The sequence below is a fragment of the Ichthyophthirius multifiliis genome (genome assembly GCF_000220395.1).
Source record: "Ichthyophthirius multifiliis unplaced genomic scaffold scaff_1120509251438, whole genome shotgun sequence".
In the NCBI taxonomy this organism is placed as follows: Eukaryota; Ciliophora; class Oligohymenophorea; order Hymenostomatida; genus Ichthyophthirius; species Ichthyophthirius multifiliis.
Window position 1 is genome coordinate 1 of NW_004085875.1, and position 22,779 is coordinate 22,779.

The 22,779-nt window shown below is 13.1% G+C and overlaps 5 protein-coding genes across 5 annotated transcripts, besides 57 other annotated features; 3 read left to right on the forward strand and 2 right to left on the reverse strand. All coding sequences in view use genetic code 6, as the record gives it.

Moving 5' to 3' along the window:
• The first annotated feature begins 15 nt into the window (after positions 1-15).
• Positions 16-48: a microsatellite.
• Positions 49-721: 673 nt separating this feature from the next.
• Positions 722-765: a microsatellite.
• A 661-nt stretch (positions 766-1,426) lies between these two features.
• Positions 1,427-1,456: a microsatellite.
• Positions 1,457-1,579: 123 nt separating this feature from the next.
• Positions 1,580-1,627: a microsatellite.
• Positions 1,586-1,627: a microsatellite.
• Positions 1,628-2,179: 552 nt separating this feature from the next.
• Positions 2,180-2,241: a microsatellite.
• A 905-nt stretch (positions 2,242-3,146) lies between these two features.
• Positions 3,147-3,182: a microsatellite.
• A 267-nt stretch (positions 3,183-3,449) lies between these two features.
• Positions 3,450-3,490: a microsatellite.
• Positions 3,491-4,669: 1,179 nt separating this feature from the next.
• Positions 4,670-4,760: a microsatellite.
• A 510-nt stretch (positions 4,761-5,270) lies between these two features.
• Positions 5,271-5,311: a microsatellite.
• A 350-nt stretch (positions 5,312-5,661) lies between these two features.
• Positions 5,662-5,698: a microsatellite.
• Positions 5,699-5,935: 237 nt separating this feature from the next.
• Positions 5,936-5,985: a microsatellite.
• A 71-nt stretch (positions 5,986-6,056) lies between these two features.
• Positions 6,057-6,638, reverse strand: IMG5_204270 (hypoxanthine phosphoribosyltransferase, putative; the record flags this gene model as incomplete). The annotated part of the gene is made up of 1 exon (XM_004023760.1): positions 6,057-6,638. The coding sequence occupies one exon, from the start codon at positions 6,636-6,638 to the stop codon at positions 6,057-6,059; it is 582 nt and encodes a 193-aa protein (XP_004023809.1).
• Positions 6,639-6,640: 2 nt separating this feature from the next.
• Positions 6,641-6,723: a microsatellite.
• Positions 6,711-6,741: a microsatellite.
• Positions 6,742-6,927: 186 nt separating this feature from the next.
• Positions 6,928-6,961: a microsatellite.
• Positions 6,962-7,655: 694 nt separating this feature from the next.
• Positions 7,656-7,719: a microsatellite.
• Positions 7,668-7,719: a microsatellite.
• Positions 7,720-7,788: 69 nt separating this feature from the next.
• Positions 7,789-7,828: a microsatellite.
• Positions 7,829-7,992: 164 nt separating this feature from the next.
• Positions 7,993-8,053: a microsatellite.
• Positions 8,054-9,140: 1,087 nt separating this feature from the next.
• Positions 9,141-9,180: a microsatellite.
• Positions 9,181-9,471: 291 nt separating this feature from the next.
• Positions 9,472-9,948, forward strand: IMG5_204280 (hypothetical protein; the record flags this gene model as incomplete). Its single annotated transcript, XM_004023761.1, has 2 exons — positions 9,472-9,499; positions 9,542-9,948. The coding sequence occupies 2 exons, from the start codon at positions 9,472-9,474 to the stop codon at positions 9,946-9,948; spliced, it is 435 nt and encodes a 144-aa protein (XP_004023810.1).
• Positions 9,815-9,860: a microsatellite.
• A 594-nt stretch (positions 9,949-10,542) lies between the features above and the next one.
• Positions 10,543-10,592: a microsatellite.
• A 285-nt stretch (positions 10,593-10,877) lies between these two features.
• Positions 10,878-10,922: a microsatellite.
• Positions 10,883-10,932: a microsatellite.
• A 16-nt stretch (positions 10,933-10,948) lies between these two features.
• Positions 10,949-10,985: a microsatellite.
• Positions 10,986-12,068: 1,083 nt separating this feature from the next.
• Positions 12,069-12,110: a microsatellite.
• Positions 12,069-12,119: a microsatellite.
• Positions 12,120-12,540: 421 nt separating this feature from the next.
• Positions 12,541-12,582: a microsatellite.
• A 120-nt stretch (positions 12,583-12,702) lies between these two features.
• Positions 12,703-12,754: a microsatellite.
• Positions 12,706-12,758: a microsatellite.
• Positions 12,759-14,784: 2,026 nt separating this feature from the next.
• Positions 14,785-14,821: a microsatellite.
• Positions 14,788-14,820: a microsatellite.
• A 91-nt stretch (positions 14,822-14,912) lies between the features above and the next one.
• Positions 14,913-14,975: a microsatellite.
• Positions 14,976-15,038: 63 nt separating this feature from the next.
• Positions 15,039-15,084: a microsatellite.
• A 983-nt stretch (positions 15,085-16,067) lies between these two features.
• Positions 16,068-16,115: a microsatellite.
• Positions 16,116-16,123: 8 nt separating this feature from the next.
• Positions 16,124-16,273: a microsatellite.
• Positions 16,124-16,277: a microsatellite.
• A 24-nt stretch (positions 16,278-16,301) lies between these two features.
• Positions 16,302-16,345: a microsatellite.
• Positions 16,346-17,149: 804 nt separating this feature from the next.
• On the reverse strand, positions 17,150-18,873 carry IMG5_204290 (TBC1 domain member 22b). Its single transcript, XM_004023762.1, has 4 exons — positions 18,779-18,873; positions 18,502-18,704; positions 17,996-18,456; positions 17,150-17,598 (listed from the first exon to the last, which is right to left on the reverse strand). The coding sequence occupies exons 1-4, from the start codon at positions 18,829-18,831 to the stop codon at positions 17,302-17,304; spliced, it is 1,014 nt and encodes a 337-aa protein (XP_004023811.1). The 5' UTR covers positions 18,832-18,873; the 3' UTR covers positions 17,150-17,301.
• Positions 17,642-17,720: a microsatellite.
• Positions 17,898-17,946: a microsatellite.
• Positions 18,871-18,964: a microsatellite.
• Positions 18,880-18,950: a microsatellite.
• Positions 18,889-18,950: a microsatellite.
• Positions 18,910-18,983: a microsatellite.
• Positions 18,970-19,028: a microsatellite.
• Positions 19,029-19,140: 112 nt separating this feature from the next.
• On the forward strand, positions 19,141-20,845 carry IMG5_204300 (hypothetical protein; the record flags this gene model as incomplete). The annotated part of the gene is made up of 5 exons (XM_004023763.1): positions 19,141-19,228; positions 19,320-19,502; positions 19,585-19,716; positions 20,074-20,449; positions 20,620-20,845. 5 exons carry the CDS (start codon positions 19,141-19,143, stop codon positions 20,843-20,845), a joined length of 1,005 nt encoding a protein of 334 aa, XP_004023812.1.
• Positions 19,265-19,315: a microsatellite.
• Positions 19,948-20,037: a microsatellite.
• Positions 19,954-20,072: a microsatellite.
• Positions 19,966-20,000: a microsatellite.
• Positions 19,981-20,034: a microsatellite.
• A 4-nt stretch (positions 20,846-20,849) lies between the features above and the next one.
• Positions 20,850-21,059: a microsatellite.
• Positions 20,877-21,003: a microsatellite.
• Positions 20,877-21,065: a microsatellite.
• Positions 20,888-21,066: a microsatellite.
• Positions 20,988-21,080: a microsatellite.
• A 50-nt stretch (positions 21,081-21,130) lies between these two features.
• Positions 21,131-21,163: a microsatellite.
• A 371-nt stretch (positions 21,164-21,534) lies between these two features.
• Positions 21,535-21,569: a microsatellite.
• Positions 21,570-21,745: 176 nt separating this feature from the next.
• Positions 21,746-22,616, forward strand: IMG5_204310 (hypothetical protein; the record flags this gene model as incomplete). Its single annotated transcript, XM_004023764.1, has 2 exons — positions 21,746-22,184; positions 22,234-22,616. 2 exons carry the CDS (start codon positions 21,746-21,748, stop codon positions 22,614-22,616), a joined length of 822 nt encoding a protein of 273 aa, XP_004023813.1.
• Between the last annotated feature and the right edge of the window lie 163 nt (positions 22,617-22,779).

Below are 22,779 nucleotides of genomic sequence, written 5' to 3' on the forward strand. Positions count from 1 at the left end.
TAATAATAGTAGTAGTATATATATATATATATATATATATATATATATNTAAATAAAAATAATGAAAAAGTAGGGAATTATATTATTTATAATTTTTTTCTAATAAATAATTTAATTTCAAATTTTTGTTTTATAATTTTTTAAATTTTCAATTTGAAATATTTGGTCTTATAAATTTTTTTCTCTTTGTTTTGATTAAATGATATTATTTATTTTTACAAATTTCAAACATTTTCATTTATTTATTAATATCTTTTATTTTAGCAACTTTTATCCACCAAGAAGGATCAGTACGTAAGAACTCTTCGAAATATTTTTTATAAGGAGAACTATCAAAAAGCACAAGTATGAACTCATTATTTAATTTAAAATTATTAAAATAGTTTTAGAATTCTTCCACAAATTATTTATCATATCCATATTTTCTATTAATTACTCTTTTAAATCCCTTCAAAATATTCTTAGTATAATTACTATCATTTTTAAAGCAACATATTTTTTAATTTTCTTATGTATTATTATTTTAATAAATTTAATTTTATTAATCTGATATTTATTCAACAATTAAAATTTCTTTTTTTTTTATTCTTATTATTCTACTTTTAAAATTTAAGTTGTTTATTATTATTGACTAACATTTTAATATAGTTAATTTTGTTAGATTGTATACATATAAGGATAATAAAAAGAATTATAAAAATTTTATACAATTTATTCCTACTATTTATTTAATACATCATTATATTTATATTAATAATAAATATAAGGATAATTGTATTGGTTATAATAAGGATATTATATATGACCTTATTAGGCCAAAATATTATTTTATTATTAAATTTTGTAATTATATATTTTCTAGTCTTATGTTAAAGGAAGTATTTACTATTGTATTTAGTTTGTTTGTTATTTTAGATTTATTTATTGTTCTTAAATTGGAAAGTAAGGATATTTTTTAATTTAATCATTAATAATAATTTCTGTTGCCTATTTTTAGAGTTTTGAGTTTTAAATTTCAATATTAGAAACATTGTAATTTGTATTATTTTATATCATTTTATTTATATTTAGTTTAAATAATATTATATGCAAATATTTATTAATTAAAGTTCTTTTATTTTTGTTAATAAATTATGTATATTATTTATTTTTCGTTAATTTTCTTTTTTATTTATATTTTTATAAAAAAACATATAATTTTAATTATATTATACCTTAATATATCATCTACAAACAGATTTTTTATTTTTTTTAAATATTTTTTTTTTTCTATTAAAACTCTCAAAATATTCCTTCAATTAAATTCAAAATAAAAAAAATATTGTCCCCGGCGTGATATAAAATAAATAATGGTTTTCTTTAAATAAATAAAATATATTTATTTTCTATTTTTTATTAAGAATATAAATTTATAAACATTATAATTAAAATATTATTTATAAAAAATATTTTTATATAATTTAAAAACTAAATATATATAAATAATAAATAAGAAATTTATTTAAAATTTTTAATTTAATTTTTTTACTTTTATTTTTTATTTATGAATAATTTTGTTACAAAAAAAAAGAAAATATACATATATATTTATAATAATTTATATAAATTTTAATAAATTTATAAAAATAAACATTTATTATTTAATCTATAAAATAAAAGTAAGAATTATAATAGTTTTTTTATTTTATAATAATAATATAAAATATATATATTAATTAAATATATTCATTATTATTATTATTACTTATTAATAATAATATATTTAACTTATATGTATATATAAGAAAAATTCATCTTTTTTTTATTTAAATTCTCTACTTAAAAAAAAACTAATTTATTAAAAGATTTACTAATAATATTTTGTTTTCATAAAAATATTTCAATTATTTATATTTTAATTTTTTTTTAAAAATCTTATGTTAACTATTATTTTAATCAGTTGTTTTAAATTGGCATTTAAAAAGCTTAATAGTTATATTTAATTCTTTTATTAAATGAGTTAAATAATATTTATTACAAATATATAATGCGTAAGTTATTGTAAAATATAAATAAATTTTCTTATTGTAAAATTTTAATTTTCAATTTTATAAAATGCGTATTTTCCTTAAATAATTTAAATTAATGTATTTTTTTATATTATCATACAATATAATATAAAATTTATTTTTAAAACTACTTTTTTTTAGTTAATTTTAAATATTTTTTTTTTTATTACAATCTTAAATAATTTTTTTTTTTTTCTATATATTTTATTTTATTTAATAGAAAAAATACGATTAATACTTACATTTTTACAATAATAATAATAATAATCTCAATTATATTTTCATTATTTAATTGAAAAATTATAAATGCTATTTATTTGATGATATAATATTGTTTTAAAAATAAAATTAATAAATAATGGATACATTCAAAAAACATAGCATATATATATATAATATTTACTAAATTAAATAAATAAAAAATAATTAAATGATTATTATAAATATATAAAATATCAATTTATATATAAATTAATAATAATATTTTTTAATTTATATTTTGTAATTTTTATATGTATATATATAATTTTTTTTTTCCCCATTATTATTTATAATATTTATTTATTTTTTTTGATAGAAAATATAAAAAAAATAAAAATTTAAAAAATTACTATCAAAATAAAAAATAATTTTTTATTTTTATTTATAGTGTATACTTTTTTTGAAAATAACTTAATCAAATATAAAAAATAGAACAAATATAATACAAAGTCATTTATTTTATTTTTTTAGATTTATATTTTAAATACAAATACAAAAAAAAAAATTAAATATATATAATATTTTTATATTATAAGACATTTTATTCTAAAATTAATTATTATATAGTTTTAAATACTAACAAATATTTATTTAGTAAAATAAATAATATATTATTAAAACTTAATTAAAATTAATAATTTTTATTTTATTTTAATATATACATATTTATAATTTTGTATTTTTTCTATATTTCTTTTTTATAACTTAATATAAAAATGCATTAAATTTTTTTTTTTTACAATTGAATGAAGTTTTTTGAGCAAAAATTACACAAAAAATATTGCCAAAAGGTTAAATATATACATGTATATTTAATTAATTATTATTAATATAATTATTAATATTATTTTTTCAATTATATATATATTTTTTGTGTATATTTATTAAAACTTAAATAAAAATATTTTATTTTTAATTATATAAAACAATTATCAATATTCTAATTAATATTTTATATTTACATAATTCTTTATTAAACCAAATATTTATTTTAAAAAAAAACTTTTTTAAATAAAATTTTTAAATTTTTATAATTATTTTCTATTTATTTATAATTAAAAATCTTTATATTTTTTAATCTCATAAAATTTAATATATAGCCAATTATTCTTTTGTCCAAAAGTAGACTTAATAATAGTTTTTATATATATTTATTTCTTTATATATATATATTTTTTTATTTGTTTCCTATATTTTTATAAATAATTAAAAAGGTTTTTTCTTTAGAAACTTAAATTATTTAAAACAAAACAAAAAATATATCAAATGTTTTTACATAAAACTCTCTTCATTTATATTTTAATAAACATTATATAATTTATTATAAAAATAGCTTTTTTAAATTCGAGTATCATGTTCTTATTATATATAATCGTAAAATATAGAAGCTTTAATTTTATAATATAATTTAAAATATATAATTATATACATAAATACATATTTTATGACATATTCATCAGCTAAAAGCCTAAAAAATAAATAAAATAGATAATAAAGAGTTAATATGCTCATATAATAAGCCATAAACCTCAGTAATTATCAGAAATTTTATAAAAAATTTCCAAAAATAAAATTAATCAAGTTTAATAGAAATATCTATTATAATTGAATTTACTTCTAAATTAATTTTTTTTCTTATAATTTTAAAATAATTGCTTTTTTTGTATTTTCTTAAATTAATAATACGAGAAAAACTCATATAATAAATAAAAATATGAGACTTAAAAATTATATGACAACAAAAATAGTTATTAAAACTAATAAAGGAAACTATAAAGTTAATCTTCAGGAAGAGTTCCATATTTATCTAGTTTCGGACTAAATATAATATTAATTTTTTTTATTTTCGAGTATTCTTCTAAAGGCTTTCAATCATTTAAAATATAAAAAAACTTTCCATAAATTTTATATTTATTAAAGTTCTTTTTTTATAAATTCATTTTAGAGTTATTTTTTTGGTTTTTATTATTATAATATAAATATAATAGATAGAGGAAATAAATATATAATTAAAAAATTTTTGAAAATAAATAAAAAATTTATTACTTCATAAATTAATTTATTTAATATATATTTCTTTCATTTAATTTTTGTTTTTTAAAAAATAATGAGTTAATGGGTATTCTATTTTAGTCATTTTGTCAAATGTATGCTATAAAATATTTTAAAAATAAATATAAATATATATCATTATTTTATCAATATATAATTTAATTTATTGTTAAATACATTTAATGTTAATATATAGCCAAAAAAAAAAATCTATTTAAACTAATTTTAATATAACCTTCTTATTTTAATCTTTATATTAAATATTTAATAAAAAATTCCATTTTCATATTTTTATAAGAAATAAATAGACTAAAGAAATTTAAATCATTTTTAACTAAGATAATATAAATTATTTATTTTTAAACTAAAGAAATTTAAATCAATTTTTAAATAAAAAATGACCTCTGTTTATAAATTAATTTGACGATTTTTTTATTATATTTTAATTTTTTTTTTTTAAAAATAATTATATATATTAAAATAAAATAAAAATTAAGGTTTTTTTCAATCTTTAAATAATATACCGATCTATATTTTTTAATTTAAATCAATATTTTTTTTACCTTAATATATTTTTGAAAAAAAATTTCTATAAAATTATAAAAAAAACAAAACATTCAAATTTTAATTTATTCTATTTCTTTTTATTAATATTTGTAAAAATAATTTAATATTACCAAAGGCACATTTTTCTTATATTATTTTTAATTATAAACATAAATTAAAAAAAACATAAAATAGATTTCTTATTAGAATCAATATTTATTTTAATTTAAATTATACTATAAAATTTTTAATTATTTTAAGATATTTAAAGTATTTATAAACATTTTTTTTATAACTTATATCTAGTTAAATTTGATAAAGTTAAATAAAAAGTTATTATTTATTGACAATTTTATTGTTATATTAATATTTTAAAAATTTAATATTTTATTTATTTAATATTTAATCATTTGAAACTTTATATTATGATAATAATTATTATTTATAGTTTATTATTAATATAATAAATAAAATAAATTTAAAATATATAGTATATTTATTTTATGAAAATAACATTTATAATATATATATAAAATAATATATTTTTTTATTTTTTTTATATTATTATAGTGAGATTAATTAAATATGTAAAACTAAAATTATTTATATCCAAAATTTAAAATAATTTTTATTTTTTTTTTATGTTTTATCTATATTTTTTTTTTTAAAAAAAGTTAATCATAAAAAAATAAAAAAAAAGACAACAAAAAATGAATTAAAGTCAATATTTTTAATATATAAATATTCTGAAAAAAAAAAAAAAAAATTACAAAAAAAAAAAATTACAAAAACAATATAATTTATAATATTTTTATTTTTGGAATGAGTACAAAAATAAATATAATTATTATCTAAAATTTATAATATATAATAATTATTAATTTCAAACAATAATTTAAAATTATTTTTCTTTTAAATATATATAAACATTAAATAAGTATATTATTTAAAATAATATTATATATATATATAAATCTATTTTTTATATTGATATTTTATTTTTCATTAGTTTATATCCTATTATATTTTATTATAATATTTTAAAATTGGTAATATTATATATTTTAATATTAAATATAACTTATCAAAAAATACTGATATAACTAATATATATTTTATATATAACATATATATTTAAAAATTAGTTTTTCAATTTTTTAAAATCCATACATCTTCTAAATTTCTTGCATATTCATCATAATCTAAACCATATCCAAGTATAAACTCTTAATCTATTTTAAGTCCTATATAATCTACTTAAATTTAGTGTTTTATATTAGCTTCTTTTATGAAAAGAGTACATACTTTTATACTTTTAGGTTCTTTAGTTTTTAAATATTTCAATAGTTAATTTATAGTAAATCCAGTATCTATAATATCTTCTACTATAATAATATCTTTATCCTTAATATCAGATTTTAACCCTATTAGTTTTTTTAATTATTCTGTACTTTAAGTTCCTTAATAAGAAGCTACTTTACAAAATTCAACTTCTATTTCTATAATATTTATCTTTTTTACCAAATCAGAGACAAACATAAAAGCTCCATTCAAAATAGCGATTATTACAGGATTTTTACCTTGGTAATCTCTAGATATTTAACCAGCTACTCTTGTTACAGTTTAATCTAATTATTCTTTTGAAATAAAAGGTACAAATTCTAAGCCTTTTATGGTTATAGTTCTTTATTCTTTTTATTATTTTAGTTATTATTCTATGTTTTAATCCATATTTTTTTGTTTTTTTTTGAAATATTAATTTTTTATTTTATTTTAAATTTTATATTTTTTATATTATTTTTTTAAATATATATATATATAAATATATAAATATTAATCAAATATTGTTCATTAATTTTATTTTTTTTAAACATAAAAAAAAGTATATAAGTAAATTATAAATTCTAAATTTATACTTTGTTATTAAAATAATAAATATATTTAGCTTATTTTTTTTATTTATATATATATTTAAAAAATAAAAATTTATAATATTGCTATTTTTTTATGTGAAATATATTTAAAAAATATAAATAAGTTATAAAAATAAATAAAAATAAACTTGGATAAAAATATATAATAAAAAGTAAATAAATTTTCAATTAATTCATATAAATCTATATTTAAACATGAAAAATCAAATAATGTATAATCTAATACATAAATAAATATAAAAATCTTTATATATAATACACTTATTGTTATAATTATGAATGAAATTCACAAATAATTCCATTATACTCATTATTTCTTAATTAAATTTCCTTATTATAAAATTACTATTAAATTTCTCGATTTTTTAAATTATCTCTAAACTAAAATATTAATTATATATTTATTTAATAATAATATTATAATATTATATATATATATTTATCTATTTTTAGTAAATTAAAAATTTTATTAATTACAATGACTTATTTATATAAGAAATAGTTCTATTATTATGTTGTTCATATTATATATTAACTATTTTATATATAGTAGCTTAAAAACAACAAAAATTCCAAAATTTTTAAATATAAAAAAAGATTATAAGTCATTAGATTATTAAAATTATTGTTTTAAATTATGTATTCTCATTATATATCGAATATTCATTTTTGGAATAAAAGTATCATACTAGATTTAAATCATATAATTTTTTTTCTAATATCTAATATTGTTGGTAGTATATTTTATCGATTTTTATACGCTTTTAGAAATTTCACAATTATTAAGAGATATACACTTTAATAAATTTTAATTTAAATATAGTATATAAATAAAAAAATAAAAAAAGAAATAAATATATTAATAAATATATAAATAATATTTTTTTATTATATAATTAATATAAAAATATTTCTATTCTCTAAAAATTTAATATAAATTATAAGTAATATATATATATATATATATATATATATATATATATATATTTAAATTTACTCTATATATAAATTAAATATATTAATTTTTAATAAATATTAAAATTTTATCAGATATAAATAAAAATATAAAAATTTCTATTAAATTTATCTAATTAATAATATAGAGTCATATATATATTAAGAAAAAATAAAAAAAAAATAACATTTATATTAATATTAAATAAATATGTATTTAAATATTAATATAATATATTTTAAATTTATATTATAATAAACTTATTTTATTGCTTTTTATTTTTCCTGTATTTGTTTTTACTACTTATTTATTATTTATGGACAAAAAATAAAATTTAGCTTTTAGAGAAGAAGTTTATTTTTACATAAAAAACTAAAAAATATTCATTTAAAAATTTTAGACTGACAAAAATTATATAAAAAAATGTGAAAAAAAAAGTATTTTTATATGAAAATAAATAATAAATATTTTATATATGAACCATCGAAGTTTTTCAAAATTGTTTTATTAGCACTTAAAGTGAAATAGTATTTACTAAAATAGGTTAGTTATAATACATTTTCAAATAAAAAACATGACATTTAAACAATCATAAGTATATTTATTTAATATTCTTGTGTTTAACTCGGATATTAGAAGCAATTAGTTCGATTATAAACTAATTTTATTGTAAAAAGCCGAAAAATTCTCCTAAAAACGTGTTTATTTAATACTAATTTTATTAAAGTTCAACCTTTAGAATTCTTTAATTGAAATTTCCAGTTTTTTAATTAATGGAGTTTTAAGAATCGGATATATTTAAGGTATAAGGAACCAAAAAATATTAGTTTTTATAAAACTTTTTTTTTTTATAAAAAAACACAATCAAAAAAAAAGGTCATAATCTTTTTTTCTGACTTTTTCGATTAATTATATTTATTTATTATTAAAAAAAAAAAATTATATATATGATTGATATAATTTTGCAAAGATTAAGTGATAAAAAATTCTACCTTTTTTAATAAAATTTAATTAAAAGAAAGATTTTACAAATCTATTTTTTTAAATTCATATAGAATTATAAAAAATCAGAAACATAGTATTTTTTTATTCCACATTTCAATTTTAATTAAAAATTGAATTTTTTATTTTCATTTGTATTTTTAGATTAGTAAAGAAGGATATTTTATTTAAATATTTCTATTAATATTTTTTTATTTCTTATTGTTAGAAAAGCACAAAATATATATAATATTAATTCAATAAAATATATTAATCCAATTAGGATTTTAATGAGATAATTAGATTTATAATAGTTAACTTTCAATATTAAATATACAATTTTTAAAGTTTATTTTATATTAGAATATATAAATATATAAATACATAAATATATATATATATATATTTTTTTTTTTCTCAATTTTTAAATATCTTTATTATGTTATTAAATTTTTAAAGTAAATTTATTATTTTGTTTTTTTTTATAAAATTTTATTTTCTATTGTTAGAAAAAGAATAAACTTTTATAATTTTTCACTCAAAAAAAATATAAAACAAATATTTTATATTATTAAATTTAAAAAAATTTGAAATATTTTTAATAATTTTATATTAGAAAAATATATATTTTAATTCAAAAAAATAAAAAATAATGTCTCTTTTATCTTCCTAAGCTTCCTTAAATGAAATAATAATGAAAACAATTATAATAGGAGATAATGGTAAAAATATTAAAAAAAGTCAAAAAACAAAACAAATATAAGGTGTTGGTAAATCTAGTATATTAAAACAACTGATAAAACAAGAGTTTTATTAAGAATGTCATTCTACAATAGGAATAGAATTTTAAACAAAAAATATATTTCTAGAGGACTATAATTAAGAAATATAATTATAATTATGGGATACTGTAATTAGAAATAAAATATTTAATAAAAAGATAAAAAATAGGCAGGATAAGAATCATTTAAATCAATAATAAGATCTTATTATAGAAATGCATAAATTATATGTCTAACATATGATGTTTGCAAGTAATATATATATATATATATATATATATATATATATATATATATATATCTTTTTTTTTTTCTTTAACCTAATATTAAAATATTAATTAAAAATTTAGTATAAATTCATTCGAAAGTCTTAATAATTGGTATAATGAAATTTAAGATTATGCAACGTAAAATGTAATTGTTTTACTTTTAGGAAATAAATCAGACTAAATGTAAAGTTTATTTTTTAATAATTACATAATTTTATAAATATAGTAGAAAAATTTCTTATGAAAAAGGTTAATAATTCTAAAATGAGAAAAAAATTTAATTATTTTTTGAAACATCAGCATAAAATGGTGAAAACATATAAAATGTATAATTTTTAATTAATACTTAAATCAATATTTTAAATAAAATAAAGGCTTTTTATTAAGCTGTTTAAATGGCTTATGATATGAATATTCAACTAATTTAATAATTTAAAAGTTAATAGAAATGTAACATGCAAATAAATGATTAATAATAAGATAAAAATTAAGAAAATATGTTAATATTTTTATTATTATTATTAAATTTTTTAAATTTTAATAAATTATAAAAAGATAATAATGTTTTAATAATAATGTTAAAAAAAGTATTTTTTAAGATTAAGAAAGTATATAACTTAACTAAAATAATAATATAATTGAAAAAATGCAATTAAATTAATAAAAATATTAAACTAATAATATAAGTAATAAAAAAAGAAAATGTTGTTGATAATATATATATATATATATATATATATATATATATATATATATATATATATTAAAATTTTAATATAATTAATTAATATATTAATTTATATTTTATTTTTAAAATTAAATAAAATTAATAATATTTTTTATTATTAATTATTTATTATATAAAAATTTTGTTTTTATTTTAATTTTAATTTTTTTATTTTTTTTAAATTCTATTCTAAATATTTTTTTAATTAAATATTTATTATTAAATAATTAATATTTGTATTTTTTTACAAAATTATGTATTTTTAATTTCTAATTATTTTTATCCCATTATTATTTTACATTTAATTAAAAATCAAAAGATTTTAATATATTTTTTTATTTTTCTTAAAATATTTGTTTTATATTTTATAAATTATTAATAATTATGATTTTTTTTTATTTTTTGATATTTACTTTTATTTATTATATTTTAAGCAATCATTATAAATTTATTTAGATCAATAAATTTTCAAATAAATATTTAATAAAGATCTTATAATTATTATATAGTTTTTAATATCAGTTTATATTTTATTATTATTATCCTTTGTTTATGTTAAATAAAAATATTCGTATATTATATAATTTTTTTTATCTTTAATATATCTAAATAAAATATCTTTTAGAATATAAAAAAAATAATCATTAATTAACTATTTATAATAGATAATATAATTTGATTATAATAAAAGATTTTAAATATAATTTTTTTACAAAAGATTCTTCTTTTAATAACTTATTTTGATGTTTGTAGTTAAAATAGTCTTTTTTAACAAAATCTAATATATAGCTGTAAAATTTGGAAATAATTAAAAATTAATTATATTTTAACTCACCATTTAAAAATTTATTAATAATAAAATAAAAGAAGTATATATTTTTTTTTTACACTTATATTATCTCAATATAATAAATGCAATAAAAACACTTAAAATAACTTTTAATTTTATTATTATTAATTTTTAATAATACTATTTTTAATTTAATTTAGATTTCTTTTTATATAACTAATTTTTTTTTAAAGCAAAATATTTATATCTAATAAATAGTTATTTTTTATTTTTAAGTTAATTATTTAAATTTAATATTAAATTAATTAATAAAATTCATCAAAATATTATTTAAGATTTATTTTATGACTAAAGAATTATTGCTTAATAATTGCTTCAATAAATAATATTTTTTATAGATTAGATAATAATACAAAAAACATAAATATAGAGAAATAATTATTATAAAAAAAATATAAATGATTAAAATACAATTATAATAGAAATATTAATTAATATTATTTTAAATTTTTAAAAATGAGAACTCTAATAATAAAAATACAAAATATGATATTATATTTTTATAAATTATAATATAATTTAATAAATAATGATTTTAATATGTAATTTAAATTTAAATTTGAAAGCTTTATAATTTATTTATTTCAAAAATAATTTTTTTGAAAAATATTATTAAAAATTAACAAATTTAAAAAAAATTAAAAATAAAATTTAATTTTATTTAAAATAAATTAAAAAATTAAAAATAAAAAAATAAAATATAAATATAAAATACTCTCTAAAATATATATGATAAATCTTGAAAAGAAATAATTAGTTTCTCATATCTAAACACATTTTCCATAATTAAATTTCAATCAATAAATAAGTTAAGAAGAACTAAAAGAAATATTAAATTACTTAATATAAAAAACTCAAGTAATAATATCTATATATTTTTATAATATTATTTTAAAAAATAAGGTAATTAATTATATGTAATAATATGATCCAGATACACTGGATGAATTATATGAAAGAATGTGTAGTTTATATTAGCCTACATTAAATTCTTTTTTAGATGTTCATATAGAAGCTGTAAATTTATTAAACCAGAAAATAATATAAACTAACGACAGAATATTACAAGTAAAAAATTTCACATAACAAGTAGAAAAAAAAGTAAAAACTATACCTTAATCACAAAATTAATCATAATAAAACTAATTTAAAATAAAATAATTAAGAATAAATATAAATGCACCATTTAAATAATATGAGGCAAGAATTTCCTATTAAAATTAGTTTAATATATCTATAATATAACTTCTTAATAATTAATAGATATAAATTAATGAGTAAATATATATATATGAATTGTTTATTTTATATGTATTTATATATATAATTATGTTTATATTTATATATGTATATTTTTTTTAGTTTTCAGTATAAATTGATGAATTTTTTGTTATTGATATATATGATAATAATATTCTTATAGGTTAGTCATAGATTCCTTTTGATACTTTTGACTTTGAAAAATTTTCTCTATAAAATTTCTTTTTAGTAAATGAATAAACCAATGATAATTTTACTTTGGATATTTCTGGTAAATTGGATATCTTAAATATTTAAGATTCTTTGGTTTAGATTAAATCTATTAAAGAGAATATAAATACACTCTATTAAGATATTTAATCTTTTAAAGAGTAATTAATGGGTTTAGAATTACCATTTTTTCCTAAATAGGATATTAATTAAGATTAATATTAAGATTTCGATTAAGAGAATTTTACTTTAGGTAAATAAACATAATAAGTTTTAAATTAAACATAAGTTAAAAATAAAAATAATTTAATGTAAGTAAATGATTTGTCTGTTTTTGTTAGTTAAATAGGTTTTTTTTTCATTTTATATTTATTTTTGGGAATTTTCTTGTGTGTAAAAAGAAGTGCATTTTTGGACGTTTTTATAGGAATTTTTTTCATTACAATTTTAATAAAAAAGAATCTTTGTGAAAATTTGAAAGCAATTATTTTTTCTGTGGTTTTTTCAGGAATTCTAGACATTTTTTGGATGATAATATTTTTACCAAAATGGAGTTCATATGAATATAGTGATGACCAAGGTAGTTAAAAATATATTCGACTTTTTGTAATTATATTTAGTTTGGGTTTTTTTGTTTTTAAATTCTTTATTTTAGCAGTACTTTATACTATTTTATAAGATTAGAGAAAGGTTTTGGAAGCCGAAAGTCATTTTATAGAGTTTTTTGAGGGAAAAAATTAATAATAATAATAATAAAAAGATTATTTATGATTTTTATTTTTTATATTAATTAATTAAATAATTTTTAGAAAAAAACAAAAAATTATATATAAAGTTATATATAAAATATTATCAAAATTAAAATAAAAAAACATTAATTATATAATATTTTCCATCATATTATAAAAAAATAAGTATATACTATAATAAAAGGCCGCGAAAATTAATTAATTATTGGTATTTTCCACAATTTATAATCCATTTAATATATTATTATGTTTTAAATAAAATATCATTGTAATATATATACTGAATTTCTTTACCTATATATATATATACATCTATTTAAAATCTTTAAAAAAAAAAAATATATACATATATATTTTTTTATTTTATTTATATTAAAACAATACAAAATAAAAATAAAAAAAAAGTATCATAAAAAATTAAAAATTCAACAACATCCTTGAGATTTATTTTATTCATTTACATTATTTTTTTATAAACTTTCTCCTTTTTTTGATATATTACTATCATTATTAACTACTACATCAGAAGCCTATGATCTTTTATTAAGCAATTAATAAATTTCTAAAAAGGAATATATATATATATAAAAATAATAAAAAACCCCCTATAATTCTTTAAAAAGTCAACTCCACATTAGTAGAATCTAAAGCTGAAGTTTCAACAAACGCAATATTATTACTTTCTGCGAATTAAATAGCATCTTCTTATTTTACTTACCTTAAATGTTTTAAATCAGATTTATTTCCAACTAACATTATTACTATATGAGGTTCTGCGTGATCTTTTATTTCATCTAACCACTTTATTATATTTTTAAATGATGTTTATTTTGTAATATCGTATATTAATAAAGCTCCTACTGCCCCTCTATAATATGCAGATGTTACTGCTCTATATCTTTCTTACCCAGCAGTATCCCATATTTATGCCTTTATTAATTTATTATCTACTTATAAAGATTTAGTTGCAAATTCAACTCCTATGGTCGTTTTTTGGTCTTAATTAAATACATCTTTTGTATATCGAGATAATAAATTTGATTTGCCTATGTTTGAATCTCCTTTTTTTTATTCTTATTTTTATTTATTTTTCTAACAAAAATAATAACCTATTAAAACTATTTTAAATATATAATCGTAGTTTTCATCTTTATTATTCATTATTTTTTTTGTTATTTTTTTTTGTTATTTTTTTTGGAAAATTTAAAAGTGTTTTTTTTTTATTTTTTAATTGATAAAGCTTTACTTTTTTATTAATTTTTTATTTTTATTTTTTTATAAAAATAAAATTTTATTTTTTGTTTGTTTGTTTTTATTTTTATTTTTGATAATTTTTTTTATTTTATTTTTTTATGCTAATTTTAAATTAGTTTTTAAAAAATTATCAACTTCTTTTTTCATTTTAATTATAAAATAAAATTAAAAAATAATTTAATTAAAATAAACAATAATTTAATTAATGTAGTAATAAATATAATAAAATATTATTTTAAAATTATATTTAATTAATAAAAAACAATTAATTATGTTTGTTAAATATGAAAATAATACTTTAAATAACATTTTAATCTATAATAAATATAAATTACATGTTTTATATATATTTATTATCTAAAAATAATATAAACTATTTAAAAAAATATATTAAATAAAGACATCTTGTACTATATCCGTAAATGAAAAAAATATTTTCTAAGTCTTTATGTTAATAAATAAAATATAAATAGAAATGGAATATAAATATAAATATTTAAATAGTATATTTTTTTAAAAAAATATATTTATAGTAGAGTCTATTATATAAAATTATATAAAAATATTAATTATATTTTGTTTCATAATTTATCACTATAAAATAAATATATTATTTAATTAAAAAAAGAAAAATATTATAAAATCTATTATTTCTAAACTTAACAAAAAATGAAATAAACTTCAAACAACTAAATTTATAAAAATATTATTTCTTTAATTTAATAATCTTTAAAAGTAAAAATAAACGATATTCTTTTTAAATAAAAAATAATAGATACAGAATAAAATTCTAAAAACCTGAAAACAAATAAATTTATCTATAAACTAAATAATAATATGATATACAATTCTCAAAAGTATGATAATAAATAGAAAAAACAATTAAATGAAATATTTAAGAATTATACAATCAAGTAAAAATAAATTTATCAAATTCAAACAATAAAACAACTTTTTACAGATTAGGGAACATTATAGACTCTTTTTAATAAAAAATAAAATTAAATAAAGAAATAAATAAAAAATATTTGCTAATTTATTAAATATAAAAAATGATTAACATTAAATATATATATATATTTTTAAATAAATGTACAATATAAAAATAAAAGATTCATATAAATATAATGCTGGTAAAAAAAAAAAAATTATATAAAAAATTTATTAATTTTTACTTAATTTATAATATAAATATAAAATCAAAAAATATCAAATAATAAAAGATATAAATATCAAATGATATTTAAAATAAAAAAAAATAAAAAAAAATAAAAAAATAAATATAAAAATAAAAATAAAAATAAAAATAAAATTAAAAATAAAAATAAAAGTAAAAAAAAATAAAAATAAAAATAAAAATAAAAATAAAAATAAAAATAAAAATAAAAATAAAAATAAATATTATAAATATACAAAAATATTTTATATATATATATATATATATATATACATATATATATATATATACAATATTTTATAATTTACATATTTTTTTTAAAATCTATTAATATAAACAAAAATATAAATGAATTTAAATTATTATAATATAACACTTTTATATAAACTTTTTTTCCTTTATATATTAGTAAAATTTAATGATTTCTGAACTTGTAATTTATTAATATAATAATTTTCTATAATTATTTTAATTCTCTTATATTTTTACACATGTAATTATTTAAAATTATATATTTTTAGACAATATTTATAAATGATTTCAATTTTTATACATGTTTATAAATTTTTATATTTGTCAAATATTTTATTGTTAATTTGTAATTGTTTTATATTTTAGTTTTTTTATTTAATATAAAAAATTATATTATATATTTTTTAAATGTTTACATAAATTTATGAGAACTAAGATTATTAAAATTGATATTTTTTTGGCAAAAATACGCATATAATTAAATAATAAATAGCCATAATCAATTGAAGGAAATATATTTTTTAGGATTTTAAAATTATCTAAAATTTATATATATGAATAAATATTGTAAAATCAAAGTATAAGATATATATATGATAGATAAAATAAAAATAGATAGACTAGATATTAAATAATTTATATTATATTGATTTATTTTTATTTATTTTTTTTAAAAAAATATATTGTATTATTGTGAATATTAATATATAAATTATACTTATTTAATTTCAATATATTAAATAATTAATTAATATATCAATAAATATATATTTATAAATATAGATATAATTAAAATGTGTAAAATAAAACAGAAAAAAAAATTATTAAAAAAAACAAAAAAATAAAAATATCAAATATCAATTATATTTAACAACCGTAGTATTTTCAAATAATGCTTAATATTAATAAGCTTCCGCAATAACCAATTTAAGATCATTTTCTGTCCATTCAGTAGTCGGTATTTTTTAAAGGAACATAATAATTTCTTCAAACTTCATTTTTTTTAATTTAACACTCCATTTTAAAATAATCGCACTAAATAAATATACTCCGAAATTAGAAATTGAATTATCATCACTAATATAAGTATCAAACAATCTTAAACCCAATTTAGGAGAAAATTAACGCAAAAGTAAACAAATTAGCCATTTAAAAACTAATTCATAAAACTCTATTTCTGTAGAAAGATGTTATAATAAATCATTATCTAATCTTTTTAAGATTTCTTAAACTTTAGTATATTATTTTTTTACGCCAGGAAAATTATTTGTATAATTATCTAACATTCCATCTATTTTATATTATAAATATGTTTAATATAAAATTAGATATTAATATATATATATATATATATTAATATATAAATATTATTAATAATATTGATATGATATATATATATATATATATATATATTTTTTTTTTATTTTTTTTTACCTTTTTATATAAATATACATTTTATATATTTGTTTTTATTTTTATATAATTAAATTATAATATTTAAATACAATTATCATTATTAATATTTAATTTTTAACAATAATTATATTATCTATAAATATGTATAATATATATTATAATTTATCATATATTTATTATTTTTTTAATAAATATATTTTTTTTTCATAAGAATTTTTTTTTTTTACTTTATTATAAATTTTATATATATATTTTTTTTAAAAAAAAAATACCTAAAATTTTACTTAAACACCAATATGAATCTGCTTCAATTTCTTAAAATTACTTTGGTGTTATTTTTCAAAGTCTTCTGGTATTTATAATGTTTCTATATTAACTGTACAATATTCTGATAAAAATACGATTATAAAGCTTGTTACAATATCATTTATTCCTTATACATATCCACATGCTGGGTGTCTTACATTCCATATAAAAAGTACTCTCACTAATATATCTTTAATTTTTATATCTCTGAATAATTTTGAATATGGTAGGGTTCTTTCGGCATCGCATATGACTTAATCCAACCCTTTCTATTCATATTTATCCCTATCATTTTATTCATTTATACTAAAATATGTATCTACCATATCTGCATAATCTTTTCTTTTTCTATTTAATGTATTTTCTTATGTATCTCTGTTTGTGGGCAAATATTTTAATAAAACACGCCATACTTTTCCACGAAATTCTTTATTTTATTTTTTTAATTTTTTTATTAAAATATTAATTTTACAAGAAGGTATTCCATCCCATGATAATGATTGTAATTTATCATAATCGATAATTCTTTAATCTAAAATTTATTTAAATTTTTCTATTCTTGAAATTTGATGAGAATCGTTTTAGAGTTAATCCATTTTTATATAATCCTCATTTTTATTATAAATTGTAGTAAAATTTAATTTATTTTAAGTTGAAATAATTTATTTATCATTTCTAAAAAATTTTAAAATATAAATTTAAATGAGAAAATGGATTTATTTTTTTATTTTTTTTACTCACTTTATTACTTGATTTCATTTGGATTAAAAACTTTTTTAATTTATTTAAGAACAAATGACATTTTATTTTTAATTATAATTTTTTTTTATTTTATCTTTGATATATATATATATTTTATTATAGGCATATTAATATATGCATATTTATATATAGATATATTAATATATGCATATTTATATAAATATATTTATATAAACATAATTAAAAATATATATTAACAATAAAAACATAATATATATTTAAAATTAAATTAATAATTTATTGAATAGATTTTATTTTAAATTTATAAAGTTATTATTTGTTTTTATTTAAAAAAAAAAATAAAAAAAAGATAATAATAAATAATCTTATTTTAATTTAAAATAAAATAATGATATCAAATAATATCTAATAAAAATTTGAAAAATTAATAAAAATAAGAATAGGAGAACCTATAACGGCAGTACAAATTCATTAAGGTTAATTAAAAATATTAAAAATTAATAAATAAATAAATATTATATATATATATATATATATATATATATATATATATATATATATATTTAGATTTAGTTATAGTAGGATCAATATCAGGTTATGTTGGTATATACAACATTTAAAATTCTTAATTACAATATATTTAAGAAGTATATGAAGAAATTATTCGAGGAGTATAAAACATAAATTATTTATAAATTTAAATTTTTTTAAAAAAAATCAGAAATTATTTATTTAAAAAAAAAGATACATGTTTAAGAAAATGGAATTGGATATGTTTTAGTAGGTGATTTCTCTCTTATTTAAATAAATTTATATGATATAAATAATAAAGAAAGTATATATAAACACATATTTGAAAATCATCGTGATAAAAAAACTAATATCTGTGCTTCTACCATATCTTTTTTAAATAAAAATACAGCAGCAATGACATTAGCAACCCCTACACAAAATAAAGACGCAAGTATATAATTATATATATATTAATATATAAAGAAATTATTAAAACATTTATAAATAAATATTTTTTATATTATAATTATTATATAATTTTTATTTCATATTATAAAAAATTAATACTTATATTTTAAAAATCTTATAAATTTAATATTATATTATTTTCCTAAATGTTTAATCAATTTAACGTATAATTAAGTTTAAAATAAAAAATTTAGAGTCAAAATTTTTAGACGATATTATCATATCATATCATAAAATATATATAAAAATATATATATAATATATATATTTAAATTACATATATATATAATACATTAATATAAATGTTATTTATATATTTTAATTATTATGATATATATAGTATTTGATTACAAAAATAGTCCATTAAAGGGAATTTTATAAGTATATTGTATTGAAAAGTAAGAATGGAAAAATTATGAATAATTAAATATTCCAAATATAAGTGTTCCATTTGATTATGATGGGTAATAATTTATATGGTTGGAATATAAAGAATAAATGAAAAAAATAATTTCAGTTTATAATTTATAAACGTAAACTACTAATGATTTGATTACTTTTGATAAAAATATTGAATTTATTTCTCATGTAAAATTAGCTAAAAATTTTTTTATTTTTGTTTAAGATCATAAACATGTTAAAGTAATTCTTTTTAAATTTAATTTATTTTTTTTAAAAAAATTAAATTTATAAAGGCATTTGATATAAAAAATAAAGTTATAATAAATCTTTATTCACAAAAGGAAATTATTTAGGCTTTAAATGTTAAAATAAGGGAATTAGATGATATTTAATAACTTGATGAAGAATAAAGAATGTAAAATAAAGATATTAGGATTAATTAAATTTAGGTTGATAGTATTGATTTTAATTGTAATTATAAAAGCTTCTTTAATTAAAAAGTTGTGAAAGAAATTAATGTTTTAAAGTATATATTTAAATTATATCTTATTTTTATTTTAATATTTTTATATATAAGATTGTAAAATACACCTGATTAACTTATTAAACATAAATATATATTTGATATGGGTTATCCTTATTATATTTAAGTTAATGATAATACATTAGCATTTAGTTGTGATTTTGGAGTTTGTGTTATTAAAATTTGAAGAAAAATATATATAAATAATTAGAAAAATGTATAATTATAGATATAAATATAATTATAATAATAAATATATAAAATAATATATATAAATATTTATAAATATAAAAATAAATTAAAAATAATTAAAAATAATTATAAATAATTATAAATATATTATAAATAGATTATAAATATATAAATATAGATATATATATATATATATATATACATATATAAATATATTTATTTATATATATTCAATTTTATTGATTAATATTTTATTTTATTTTAATACATATAAATATTATTTTATATAATATATTTTTATATTATAATATTTCTTTTTTTATATCTACTTTTTTATTAAATATTTTAATATTTTTTTTTCTTTTATTAACATTATTTAATATAATATACCTTTTTTTATTTTTCGTATAATTTTAATATATAATTTATATATTTTCATTAAAAATTTTTATATATAAATATATTAGAGAATAATTATTAAATCATTGTTTTCTTATATTTACATTTTAAAATTTAATATTTAACATAATTAAATATTAAAATAGCTTTTCAATTTACACATAATTTATTTTAATATTTAAAATTTTATTCTTTTAATTAAAGCTTTAAGTATAAAAAATATATTAATAATATTATAAAGCAAAAAAAAAAACAAACATATAAATATTTAATTTTTATTTATAAAAAAAAATTTAAAAAAATAAAAATATATAAAAAAAGTACATAAAATAAATAAAAACCAAAATTTATTATAAATATTAAAAAAAAATATATAAACCAAGAAAAATAATATACATAAAATGGAAATAAAAGTAGGAAATACATATAAACTAACAAAAAAAGTAGATTAAGGTGCATTTGGTGAAGTATTCCATGGCATTAACATAAAAACAATATGGAAGTTGCCATTAAAATGGAATTAGCATCCACAAAGCACCCTTAATTATTTTTTGAAGTAAAATTATACTAATACCTATAAAGCGATAATACAATAATTGATAAAGGAATTCCTATAGTATATTATGCTGCTACTGAGGGAGATTATAATGTCATGGTAATGGATTTATTAGGTCCTTCTTTAGAGAAATTATTTGATATCTGCAATAGGAAATTTTCAGTTAAGACAGTTTTAATGATTGCAGATTAAGTCATTTAGAGAGTCTCATATATACATAGTAAACATTTTTTACATAGAGATATTAAACCTGATAATTTCTTGATTGGAACTGGAAAAACTGCCCATAAAATTTTTATTGTGGACTTCGGATTAGCCAAAAGATATATTAAAAAAGATGGAAAACATATCGAATATAAAGAAGGAAAGTCGTTAACTGGTATTTTTATTTAATAATCTTTTTATTTAAAATATAAATTAAATAAAAGGGACTGCTAGATATGCTTCTATTAATACTCATTTGGGAGTCGAATAAGGTAGAAGGGATGATTTAGAGAGTATTGGGTATATGTTTATGTATTTCTTAAAAGGTGTTTTACCTTGGTAAAACTAAAAAACTAATAATAAAAAAGATAAATACGAAAAAATAATGGAAAAGAAATTATAAACTCCAGTAGAAGTACTTTGTAAAGGATTTCCATAAGAATTTGGGACTTATTTAAGTTATACTAAGAATTTGAGATTTGATGAAAAACCAGACTATGAGTATTTAAGAAAACTGTTTAAAGATTTATTTAAGAATTTAGGATATGAATTAGACTATATTTATGATTGGAATATGATTGTGGATGAAAAAAAAGGGTAGAAATGATTTTTTTATTATATATATATTAATAATAGTACATATATATATATATTTTAATTTTAATCTTTAAATTAGTTTTTTTTTTTTTTTTTAAAATTTTTAAAAAAAAAATTATTTAGTTTTTTATTATTTTATTGTATTATAATGAATGTATTTTTCTTTGTTTTTA